We start from the raw sequence: 13201 nt of genomic DNA, 5'->3' as shown, positions 1-13201 counted from the left end.
TCACGTTCTTGCCTGGAAACTGTGTCAAGTTGAATACGTATTTTTTTCAAGTGAGTTTAATGCCATGAAAGGGGAAACCTGCAGCGAGAAGAAAGGATGTGAACATCCTAAGATTGACGATAAAGAGTCCAAGAAACAGAGTCACCATCTTCAAATCCAGTTTCTGAAGTTCTGTGGGGCTTAAATCTCTGTGCTGAACCAGGTAACCAAAGAGGAGGGAGGGAGGGACTCTGAAAGGGAGATTCCACAGAGGCCACTTGGTTGGGAAAGTCACATGGCTTTGGCTGTCTTTAAGGTGAGACCCGTCTTTCCCTGGGATGCAAAGCCGGGGACACACTAAAACATGGGCATTCTCTGCACTGCTCAAGGGTGAATGTTGAACGCTAATATAAAATTTAAAAATTATGTATTCACAAAGAGTGAATACCTAAAGGGACATGTAGACTATTTAGAAAGCAGACGGAGCTGGGAATGGATTGATGGGTTTGAGTATTTGTGTACGTGCATGGACTTGCATCCTTGTTTCTGCATCGGGTTGTTCTACATAAGATACATGTTCTTGCCTGTGGGTCAGTAAAATGATGGAAAAAGAGGGGGAGGCGGGATGGGGGATAAGAGTCTAGTAAGTAACTGCAGTAATAATCACACACCTTTTAAACTTGTTACTACATGTTTGCATCACTTCCATTTTACATCAGGAAGAGAAATTCCTCTCTCTTCCAAAAAGGTCTTAATTTCTACCTCTACTTACAATAAGTTACACGTTTATTTATTTAAATAATTGTAAAACATTTTAAAATTTTTCCCTTTTTTTGTTTTTTTGTTTGTTTGTTTTTTAAAGAGATTAAACTATAAGCAAACACACATACAACAACATTTCATCATTCAATTCAGGTTTCATTTTAAGAAAGTCTTCCATGCTGGTACCCTGTTTTGTTCAATTTTTTTTTCTGCATAAACTAAATTGGTATCTGAAAGGCTTCATAGAAAATAGAAACTTTCAACTTTTTTTTCCTACAAAGAAAAACAAATAGTATCCAAAATATTAAGCATGAATCGTTTGCCAATTTTTTTTCTTAAATATTTTACAAACATAGGAAGGTGGTTCTCATAATGTTCATAACAAAGAATTGCATTTCTGCTCTTAGCACTGACTACGTCAATGACATCTTTTGTCCTTGTTCCCTGGAGGGTCAGTTTGTGTAGTTACCATCAGAGCTACACAAGAAACGTGAGACCAGGTAAGAGGCAGCTCCTTGCAAACCCAGATCTGTCCATCATGTTCACTCGGGGCACAACTTTCCCCAGAGAGCTCCTAGTGCTTTCTTCATTATTGGTCCATCAGAGTAAGCAGTTTTGTGCTATAAGAAAGCATTTCTTCCTCTTCTTTACATTGGGGGCACGACAAGTCCGGTCATGGCTGCAAGGGAAGAGTGGCACAGGCATGAGACTTAGAGATTCTTTACATTAAGGTCTAGAAACCAGAGAGAGGGGTGGGGCCTGGGATGGACAGTTTGGTACCGTCCAGGGCAATGGTGCCCTCAGCTGATATGGGGACCCATCGTCTCCAGGTCTGGTCTAGCAGACAGCCAATGAGAGGCACCAAAACCTTACTGAATCACTGAAACATAAACAAAGCTTGTTGAAGTTTTGCTTGGGAGGCCAAAAATTATGTTTTGCTTTACATTAATGGGTTGTATACATGACATAAGAGACATAAACATGTAAACTAAATTGTAATATATGTCTAATATATTTTTCACTATTAGACGAAAATAATTTCTAGATTATATGGTTGGAAGAGGAAAATAAATTCCAGGTGCCAAGCCTATTGAGTTACTTACTAGGTATCATTTATAACAAATCGGACTTTCTATCCATCCTAGGTTTCTATCCATCCTAGCTGAAATTGGATGAGTTGGTTTTTTTTCCTAACTAGCTCATCTTCCTTTGGGGCTCACTGCCGTATGTGATGTCCATTCACTAAGGGGTGCTGATCCACTGGAACAAAAGACGTAATTTAGTTCCTAATTTGGGAGTCACCCCAATCTCTACTCTTCACCCCCAATCCAAGCGCAGTGTCCAGCGCCCCTCTATCTGTCAAGAGGATATGGGAAATGCCTGTCTGGGTGGCATCAGGTCCAAGGTTTCCCCTCGATATGAGAAATAAAGCAGCATCAGCACAATGTGGAAAAATCACACAGCAAAACGCAACCCTCTGGCCTTGGCTTTCGGGCGATGAACCCATCGAATTTTCACATTCTTGGAAACTGGCAGAATAGTTTCTTTGTGTCCAAACTTCACACTGCATCTGGAATTTGATCCTTTGAGTTTTATTGTCTAAGCCTCATCTAGAGGGCTTATCAAACATCATAGAAGCATTTTGCTGAATGGTGTTCACTAACCTGATAAGCAAATGGACAGAATTCTTCCTGCTTCTTCCGGCACCTCTCTCTCTCTCCCTCCCTCCTTCCCTCCTCTCCCCCCCCACCCCTCCCTTCCCCTATCCCTCTCCTCTTCCCTTCCCTCCCTCTACCTCTTCTCTCCTTGCCAGCCAGTCTTCTCAGGCAAAATTGTCAGCCATCTATCTCCCTGACCATACAGCCTTTATTGAATGTTTGTGAGATCCGGATTAAGGTCTTACACAGCGAGCAAACCCTTAATTATTTTTGCCTGTATTACTATATATTGAATCGATGTAACTTTTCAATAAAGGCAGTTCAATTCTGGACACTCCCCAATGATTTGGAGATATAGCAACCCTGGTAATTATCCCAGAGTGTAGGAGGTATTTTATTTTATTCTATTTTTTTTTTTCCTGGAGGGAGCTGGAAAACGAATCTGGCACATAGTGCATACTATTATCTCGACGATCTATACTCATCAACTGTGAATGCCTGATAAATGAGGTAGAAGGTGGGGAAATTGAACACTGCACGTATAGCTCCCCAGCAGTAGGTTTCGGGCTCACGTTTTCAACTTTAACTTGTCTATTACACTTCAGACTCATCAGCCCCTTCCTTTTCCTGCGTCCTCAGAGAGTTATCTAAGAAGATTAAAAGGGCAGAGCCTCTCCAAGAACAAGATCCACTGCATGACTGAAGAACAGCAGATTTCATGGATTTTCCTTCTTCCTGGTCTCACACCAGGCACCGCTTGGGCTGCACTCTGCTCCGTGGTGACCCTGACTTTTTGCTTGTAGAAACCGTAGCCAACAGACAGAAAGCAGCAGTTACTTGGGAGAATCCTACACTGCACGTTGTCCAATTTCTTTTTACCTTTGACATTTCATGGGAATGTAATAATCCCTCTTCAGTCCAGGTGGAAAGTTGGTACGGGCGAACGGTGAAGAGAGGACCTATATACTACTTCTGTCCCCGGAGAGACAGCGGGCTGTCAGAGCGCAGGCTCTGGGGTCAAAATGTCTGAGTTCAAGTCATCAGTCACTGGCTGTGTGGCCCTGGGCAAGCTCAACTAAAAATGGTGATACCAGTAAGATCGTCACCTTTGGGTCACACGAGAGGCTGGAACAAGATCATTCCTATGAGGCACTCGGTTCAGCATCTTGCACGTGGGATCCAGGCACAGTCAGCGAGTCTCGGAGAGTGTGGGCTGCACAGTCCCTCTGCAGGTGACTAAGACCGCCTCACCTTAGAGCAAGTGGAGAGAAGAAACTCCCTCTCAGCCTGTGGTCAGCCTCCGCCTCAGGCCACATTTACACTCTCCCACTGTCCCTAAAGAGAGGGGGCGTCCTGCCACTCAGCCCCCGTCACCCCAGGATCCCTTCATTCAGTGACTGTAGGCCGTGTATTCAAGCTCAGCGTGGCTCTCTCCCTCTCTGCACCAACGGGACACCCGGTGATGCTGGACCTTGAAGTGCTAGTCACCGGTCCAAAATGAGGAAGAACCAGAGTGAAGGCTTCTGGAAGGCATCCTTTGTCAGCTCCAGCCTCTCTCTGCTGTATGAAATGTCCTTCACCTTTCCTACTTCTTCGCACACGTTGCTTCTCAAACACCTTGGGATAGAGCGATCAGTTCTCCTGTTTAACAGGCTAGGAGACCAAGGCTCTCAGATGATGGTGACTGGTACGGGTGCACTGGTACAGCCTGCAATGTCTGCTGAAGTCAAGTTCCGTGTTCTTCCCACGGTTGGTAGTCTTCGAGGTTCTCCTCGGAATTCTCTCCTATTTCTCCACACACTACTTTGTATTTTCATAGTTCTTTGTTTTTTAGTCTCCAGCTCCTAATTTAAGTGTTGTTGTCTCCTTCCCCTCCACCTTTTCCTCCTCCATCCTGCCCCCCATCCTCCTCCTCCTCCTTAAGGTTCAAATCACCAGGGAAATTTGGAGGGAGTTGTAGGACCTCAAAGAGGCTCAGGACGTCTCAGTGATTCTATAGAAATGAACTAGAGCCCAGGACCTGTGTCTGTGTGTAACCAACTCAATTGTCACTCCTGCACACACAGTTAAGAATGTGCTGCTCAGACACTGTGTCACTGGTAGTGACAGAAGCTCGCATGGCTGAGGACCCTAGAGGGGGTCTGCTGGCTATTTCAGCTGCTGCTGCCTCCACCAGGAGACCTTGCTGTGACCACACAGACCGTTCCAGCTCTTTGGGACAACTGCACCCTGACCAGGTGACACCACAGGGGCCCTTGGGCATGCAGCCACTAGCAGGGTGGGGATTCCAGGCCATGGCTGCCAGGGAAAACTTTGTCCTGGCCTCCCTGAGGGCTGCAAGCTGGACAGACCCCATAGATAGGTCTCCCTGGACAGCACAGACCCAGAGGGATCTAAGTCAACCAGCTCTTCTCCCCTGACTCAGTCCCTGCATGAGAGAGGGGGGCTGGGGGAGGGGTGGCAAGTGGCAGTCAAGTTGCACTTTTCTTCCTCAAAGTGAAGCTGAAAATATTTGCAAGAGTTGCCTGGAATGAAGGAAGGGCTGTACCCCTCCTGTCCTCCTGCACCTGCGCTTGCCCTCGCCCTTAAGTCTTTCTTGGGCCTCTCACTCTGCATTTCCCCAACGAAACCTGTGTGGCCCCTGCCAGGTTTGTTTGTGTTTTTTAAAATTTTTCTTGGAGTCTAGTCGATTTACAATGCTGTGTTAGTTTCTGCTGTACAGCAGAGTGAATCAGTTATACATATACATATATCCACTCTTTTTGAGGTTCTTTTCTCATATAGGCCATTACAGAGTATTGAGTAGAGTGCCCTGTGCTCTACAGTAGGTCCTTATTAGTTATCTATTGTATATATAGTAGTGTGTATATGTCAATCCCAATCCCCCAATTTATCCCTCCTCCCCTTACCCCCTGGTAACCATAAGTTTGTTTTCTACATCTGTAACTCTATTTCTGTTTTGTAGATAGGTACGAGTTCCTTTGTACCCTTTTTTTAGATTCCACATATAAGCCATATCATACGATATTTGTCTTTCTCTTTCTGACTTACTTCACTCAATATGACAATCTCTAGGTCCATCCATGTTGCTGCAGCCCTGCCAGGTTTAAGGGACATGACTAAAACCATAGTACTTGGAAAGGGGAGTCATATTGCTGAAGGGGAGATAGATAGGGAAGGGGAATATGCAGCAAAAATTCAGCAATTGTTTTCCTTTCCCAGTCTGGAGGTGAAGCCATCGTGGGAAAAGTTCTGAGCATGTCCCCTAATGACAGGCTAGAAACCACTGGTCTTTGTTGGGAGGTGCGGCAGGTGGAGACGCTTAGCTACAGGCGGAGCCTATTTCTCTCTGGATCTGACATCTGGATAAAACGCAAATACATATTTTTTTTTTTCCTTCAAATATACAGATGTTTCCAACTACTCCCCTGCTGGGCGGCATGTAGACCCAGCTGCTTTGTCTAGTTAGAAGCAAAAGAATTTTTAGGGGCTCTTCTGAGGGCTGGGCTTTCAACTCTTATTTCACAGTTTGTCTGTCCAGTCACTTGACTTCAAGGAGGTACCATCGCTCCAATGGTAGAATGTGTCAGGAACCTGACGTACCTCCCAGAGCTGTGCTTGGCCACAACGGGTGACTGCACCCTCACGGGTGTCCCCAAAGCCTCGGGAACCCCTGCGCCATCAATAAAGCCACTAGGCAGATGCCATTCCAGGGACAGCACAGCCCATTCGAGGCTCTGCTGACCTCAGAGTCTTTGATCCACGAGGGGTTAACCAAACCTCTGCCCTCTTTGGTTTCATCCAACACTGCTTGTCGTGAATGTTTTCATGTCAAGACGCAGGGAGCAGCCTAAAAATAATGTGGGTCGTTAAGCTCCCTGGCGTTCAGCAGTTTCCAATTTGCTCTTTTGCCATCAGCTGCCTCCCATTCACAATGAGATGATTAGATTCTCATGTACTCATCACATTCGTGCTATGTCATGTCATATTATATTTTAGGACATTGCTCAAAAATGGGTTTGACGGGGGATATTAATGTTTGTTCTTAGACCCAGTATGTCTTTTTTTCCTTTCTTCCCTACCCCACCCCTGATCAGGCACCTGCTATCAATTTGACCAGCACGTAACCAGAATTCTCAGAACTTGCTCGTTTCTCCTGATGGATCTCGTCCATTCGTGCCATGGGACTGGGAACGCACTGCAGATGGCAAGCCGATTCGGTAAGCAGTAGTCACCGTGTGGCATCTGCTGTGGTGGCCAGGCACCTTCTGGGAAATAGTGACATGGCCTTGTGAAAAGCAGAGGTCTGGGGAGTCCGATGCTCCTAGAGGGTACATATGACCCCACCATAGTTAATTTGTGTCCTTGCAGAGTGGTCCAACGTCTCTGTTATTCCCCCGTCTTGCTCTTGGAGAGAGAACTAGCCCAGGTGTACAAGTCGTTCGGGTCTCATGATGCAAACACCAAAGCATCTCCTTGGAGGTAAATGGCTAGAGATACAGAAGGACGCTGAAATGTTTGCTCTTACTTTGCTGACCCTGTGGCACATGTATCACGCTGATGCCCAAGGCGCTACTTTGCTTACCTCTGAATCCATTTCCATTGCCACTGGAGCAAGCGGGCGAAGGGGAGCCTTGGGGCCTGATGACAGGGGCAAAGGCACTCTTCTGTTTGACAGCAGGAAAAACTGAAGAGGAAAATGGGAGGATGGAGGACGTGCTGGAAGATCCAACAGTGGGACTTGATGACATGACTGGAAAGCAAATGCACAATCCTTTTTTAGAAAGAGAAAGATCTAGGAGTTAAGTTCTTTCTTCAGTACATACAACCTCTACACATTGATTGAGAAATTACGAATTTATTCCAGGCATTGTTCCTGATTCCAGGGATTCAAAAAGCAGTTGAATGTGACCATGTCCCTGCCCTGTCCCGTGGGAGGAATAAACAAATAAAACAACTAATAGGGTCATTGTCCTATTGGAGGAGTGTACAGGACACTGAGATACAGTGGGCAGAGTGCTTTTCTGCCTGGAAGAGTCAGGAAAGTGTCAGCAGGAGATGAAATTGTGACAGGTCTTAATCCACGAGTAGAAGCTCGACAAGAGAAGGCTAAGACCAACAGCTGAAAAATTATCAAGTCTACTAAAAAACAGAAACCTCTTTCTTTACCCTAAAAAGTAGTCCTGTCTGGGAGCCATGTGCTTCCCTGGCAATTCTCAGGGCACCAGAGGTTTGATCTGTAGGGCTGGCATCTTCTCTGAGTACACCATCTCTATGGGCCACTTCCTCATTAAATGTAAAAGTTTATTAACATTTAAGAGATTACCTCCTTCTTCCTCTACTTTCAGAGCTCCTGGGAAATAAAGCTGCAAGTCAGCCTCCTCTGATGTGATGTGTAGAAAAAAATACCAATATTAACATTAAAGCGACTCAAAGGAAGCCAAAAACTAAGTGTTGTGGATTTCCAGGAAAAATAAAGGCAATTTACACAACGAAGGGCCCCACATCTTAATGTCAGACACTCCACCAAGTCACATCATACAAGAAGATAATCTTCTCCTAGGTTCAACTTGCTCGAGAAAGGGGTAAACTTGAGTTCACAAGGGTAGAATTGTTCGAGATAGCATTTTATAGTATCAGGTCAAGTTTCAGGGGCTCATTGTAGTATAATGTCCAGAATTCTGAACTGTCCAAGTCACATGACTTGGTAAAAGAATTACTGGAATGTAATGGCAAAGGCCATGACAAAGGCTAAGAGTGCTGACTTCTACTTCATACCATCAGTGGTCCAGATACTCCACAAAGTAAATCTGAAAGTGAGAACATGAGTGCGAGTTATGGTTCAAAGACCAAGTACAAGGTGAATTGAAGGTCCAGTGTTCTGATGTCCTGTGGAAGACTGCATCCCCATTTCCCCCCTCTCCATATAAAGATAGACTTTGGGCTGTGTTCACAAATTGCCTATATAAAGCAATCATACAGCGTACCTCCAATATGATGTCTTTTACAGCCGTACGACAAACCAAAGACTTCAAAAAAAAAAAAAAGAGCTTTATCTAAAAACTTCTTATCCTGAAGTGGTCCTGATTTAAAGGGCAGTGCAGAAGGAAGCATCCAAATACATCTCGGTCTTTCCACAAGTAATATGAATCAAAAGAAAAAAATGGTGGTATCAATATATATAGAATGAATAAACAAGGTCCTACTGTGTAGCACAGGGAACTACATTCAATATCCTGCGATAAACCATAATGGAAAAGAATATGAAAAAGAATGTATATATATGTATAACTGAGTCACTTTGCTATACAGCAGTAATTAACACAACATTGTAATTCAACTATACGTCAATAAAAAATTAAAAAAGAAAAAATTGGAAAGGAGGAAAAAATCCTTAAAGAGTCTCATGTAATACTTGAAGATGCAAATGAAGAAGAAATCTGGCTAATTCACTATTGTTATGGGAGAGGATACAGGTGTAAGCACTGAGAATGGATCTTATTCATAGTTCTAAGTCAGTCTCCTCTTCTAGCCTTGGTTTTAGCATCAGTGAAATGTGTGTGTGTGTGAGCAGGGTGGGTGGGTGAGTCCTCTCCTCTCTCTGTAAGGCACAGAATCGGAGGCCAAAGGAAAGCTGAGACTCAGGAGCCCCTGATTCTGACCACCATCCAATCTCTGCCCTACTACGTGATCCATGTGAGCACCAGAATGGCACCTTGGTCTCTGAGTCTGCAATAGCAGAATCTCCCCTCATACACCATGATAGAGGAGGGTTTTTCTAATGTGAATTAGACACACACACACACACTCAGTTCCGTTTATATTCAGCATATGACTCACTTTTACAAATACTTCTTTTCTAGCAACAGATCCAAAAGTAGGCTCATTAGCACGGCTGCCTCTCAGTGGGAAAGGAGTCGCTTCAAGCTTCACCAAGTGGCGTAAAAGAATTGTTACAATTCTCTGAATAAGCACAGAGCTGTAACATGCCCATTTAAAATATTTTTAACAGAATTTTTGTAAAATGTCAAATTACATCCAAACTTAAAATTTAATGTGGCTATAATAAAAAGCCTAAAGGAAATTTTAATCTGTGTGTGTCAACAAACATAACTTCTATATTTATCTATTTAAAACAACAACAACACTGTTAGAGCCAGAAAGTTTTGTTAAAAAAAAATTTTTTTAAGGAGGCATTTGTCTTAACAGATATTAAGACTTATGATAAGCCTACACAAATGAAATCAGTGTTATACCAGCATAGAAATAGGCAGACAAGTCCTTGGCGAAAAGAGAGTCCAGAAACAGACCCAAGTATACGTGAGACTTAGAACTTAATAAAGGTGACATTTCAAATTAGTGGGGAAATAAACACATGGGAACAATACGCTAGCCATTTGGAGACAAAATTTAGAGCGCTTCCTCGTGTTAAACACGAAAGTAAATCTAAGTGGATTAAACAGTTATTTGTAAAAACAAAATTATAAAGGAGCTAGTAGAAAAATTAGGAAGTTATGTAATTTACCTAATCCTTTCAACCCCAAAACCTAAACAGATCATAAGACATGACAAAAATATTTCTGTAACACATACAGAAAAGGCAAATGACAAATTAGGAAAAATATCTGTCATAATTATTTAGATATATTCAGATTCTCAATAGCTAATAAGTTTTTATAAATTAATCAGAGACCATCCCACTAGAAAAATGGGCAAGGGAAGTGAAAAGGAATGTCACAGAAGGAAAAATGAAAATGACCAAAAGGCCTTTATAGACCTATAAATGGTCAAACCGATTAGTAATCATATGCAAATTAAAACAGTAATGAGATGTTATTTTTCACTTGCCAAATTGATAAAGATTAAGAAAAAATTAAGAGGGCAGGGAAACAGACACTATTCCTTTTCTAAGGGGAGTACTAACCTCTCTGGAGGGACTTCAATAATATGTATCAAAGTATTTGAAAATGTGCATATTTTTAACCCAGTAATTTAATTTCTAGAAATTAATCCCAAGGAGATAATCATAAATGTGCAAAAAATAAAAAAAAAATCCAAGGGCTTTTTTATAGTCTTGAAAAACTGGGAAATAAGTGAAGTGACCAGCAATAGGGTAAACTATATTAGGTCCATAAAATGGAACACTATGCAAACATTAAAACTAATATTGGAGAAGAATATTTAATGGCATGGAAAGATACGCCTCCTCAGATGACTAAAGCAGATTACATAATAACATAGACAATGAGCCCACTTATTTTTTAGAAAATACACAAAGCAAAAGTCTAGCAGGATGTGATACACATCCAAATTTTTAATGACGATATCTGGCTGACAGAATTGTGAAGATTCTTAAATTTCTTTCTCTTACTTGTCTGTATTTTCAAAATTTCCTATAATGAACGTGTATTACTTTTGATGTAGCAGAAAGCAGCAAAAGCTGTTAAAAGAAACAAACGGAAAATCTCTATTTCTTTGGGAAAAAATAATATAATCCTGAGCAATAGGCATAATAGCTTTCCTGGATGTTAATGTGCCTCTTTGATCTAAGGCTTAACTGCCTGTAAACAAGGTTGTCTGTTAACTGTTCTGCTAGGAAAAAGCAAAGAGACTGATAAATTTCACAAATTCCTGGGAGAAGCTTGTTGACGGTAGTTAACTTTGCAATGCAAACGCCACTCCTAGTATCTGTTCTCCATTCTTAGGACACAGGTCTGCACTGATGGATTTTACGGAGCCTAACTTCATATCTGTGACTGAGAATTTTGCCATTTTTCTTCTGCTGTCTTTTTCATTGATCTTATGGCTGAAACCCATTAGCTGTGCATCAGAGCAGATGCTGTAATTTTCAAAATGTATCTATCCATAACTGCAAGGCTATACTTTAAAAGTTAACCATGGTTATCTCTGCATAGAAATAAAGTGTGTCATTTTTCTTTTCTTTTTTACATAGGCGTGCTTTTCAATGCATCTACAGCGAGAATGTTACAATTGTCATAGGATATTGCTTTTCAAATGCGTCTACAGTGAGAATGTTACAATTGTCATAGGATACTTTTTTTTCCTTTCTGAAGAAAAAGACAGTAGAAATACACCAAAATACTAACAAGGTGGTTTTTTACGATGGGAGTGTACTTTCTTTTAAAAACTATTTCCACATGTTCTAAATGTTCTACCCTAATCATTTAACACTCTACGACAGAAAATGTCTTGATATTTATTTCTGAAAACATGAAAATACTGAGGCCTGGGACAGACTCTAAGACTATATAACTGAAGTAGGAATCCCTGAGGCCAGGTTGCATTCTGTCTGTATGGATCCTGTTCCAAACTTTGCATGTGCTTGGTGGCTATTCTACTTTGGAAGAAGTGGTCCCTTGGGTGTTGCAGGCTTGTTGAGTAGAACATCTCTGGGGACACCAGAGTGTACTGTTTTAGGAAAGTTGATCACACATACTTGAAATTGAAAATTTCTCCAGACACCTCTCTCTATGGATAGAGGCCAAAGTAAAAGCAAGCACTTCTAGCCCAGAAATCTCTGTGAACATGGGGAGTTAAGGAAAAACCACTTTTCTTCTTCTAAGGATTGATTGGCTTGCACCGTCCCAGCTGGAACTCACCAGGCACACATCCTCCTTTGCATCGAGCCATTGCATTTGTTGGCACTAAGGGGTCTGTCAGCGTTTCATTATAACCTCCTATTGTCAGGGGTTTAGAATTCAGCCATAAAAACTTGCACTGAGCTGGAACTTGGCACATACTGCTACCGCCAGGAAGTGAAGTTTGTATGTGAAATTGAAAAAACATCTGTTTGGCCATTTTTGAAGTGGTGTGAGAGCAAAAACAGTAAAGATGCAGGGTTTTGATACTCTGCACTGGCCGTCATGCAAGTCAACTTGACCGAGAGGTTTGGCTTTATTTCTTTTTAACGTCTCTGGCAAGTGATTGCTCCATGGCATGGCCCGGCCACATCAGACTAGTTTAAAAAATAAAATGAAAAATCAGAGAAGGGTGTTTTCAGACACAAGCAACTGAACTGACGAAATGGTATCCCCCTGAGCTTTTTAATTTTTTTTCATTTAAAAAAATTTTTTTGTATTTCCCAGAGAATTTGAGACTTAGCTGGGTAGAAATACAGGTCACGTGCTGTTGTAATGAACTCCATAGGGTATTCAGTATTTTTGCAGTAGGGGATTTTATTGTAATAAATGCACTGTTTGGAATTCCACTCCCAGTTTGCAATTCCTTCAGACCATTCCTCAGAAAAGGAAGGTGCAGGGGGTCTCACAGACCCAGTAGGAAACAGGAGGACACTCTCTGCTGTGTTTCCCACTCCCTCTGGGCAGGACACCTTCCTCTTTCTATTTTGTGTATGCTCTCTTGTTTTAATGGGTGACTTGAAGACAGGGTGTTACTGTTTTTCTTGTGGCAGTGAGATTGATCAAGAAAGGATAGTAGTGGAAGGAAGTTGTCACTTGCTGGAGTGGGAAGGGTCCCTTTCTACCGAATGAATTATCTAGTAAGAAACATCAAGCCATCCACACCAGATGGGCAATTTCGTTCATCCATTCACTCTCTCTCTCTCTCTCTCTCTCTCTTTCTGTCTCTTCACCCACGCCCCACCCACCCCTTCCTGTCTTTTTTTTCTCTCTCCCTCCCCCATCACCACACTAAACACTATATTGTTATATTAACCATTGTTGATCTACAAAAATGAGAATTTCACATGGTTCAACCATGTATGTATGATTGAACATATGAAATTACACACTTTTGGAAATAAAAAAGAGGTGGTTTCATAC

General features: G+C 42.2%; 1 protein-coding gene across 1 annotated transcript in view; it reads right to left on the bottom strand.

The window, feature by feature from the left end:
* Window positions 1–1046: 1046 nt before the first annotated feature.
* The window catches only part of EBF2 (EBF transcription factor 2), a 194221-nt gene continuing 182066 nt past the window's right edge, over window positions 1047–13201 (bottom strand). The window contains exons 16-17 of the mRNA XM_059926240.1: window positions 6985–7152; window positions 1047–1420 (exon numbers count right to left, since the gene is read on the bottom strand). Coding sequence (XP_059782223.1) covers window positions 1389–1420; window positions 6985–7152 — 200 coding nt within the window. The 3' untranslated portion in view covers window positions 1047–1388. The remainder of the gene's footprint in view (window positions 1421–6984; window positions 7153–13201) is intronic.

This window comes from Balaenoptera ricei, chromosome 6 (genome assembly GCF_028023285.1).
Source record: "Balaenoptera ricei isolate mBalRic1 chromosome 6, mBalRic1.hap2, whole genome shotgun sequence".
NCBI lineage: Eukaryota > Metazoa > Chordata > Mammalia > Artiodactyla > Balaenopteridae > Balaenoptera > Balaenoptera ricei.
The sequence above is the reverse complement of the archived record's forward strand: the minus strand, read 5'-3'. Positions and strand labels throughout refer to the sequence as shown.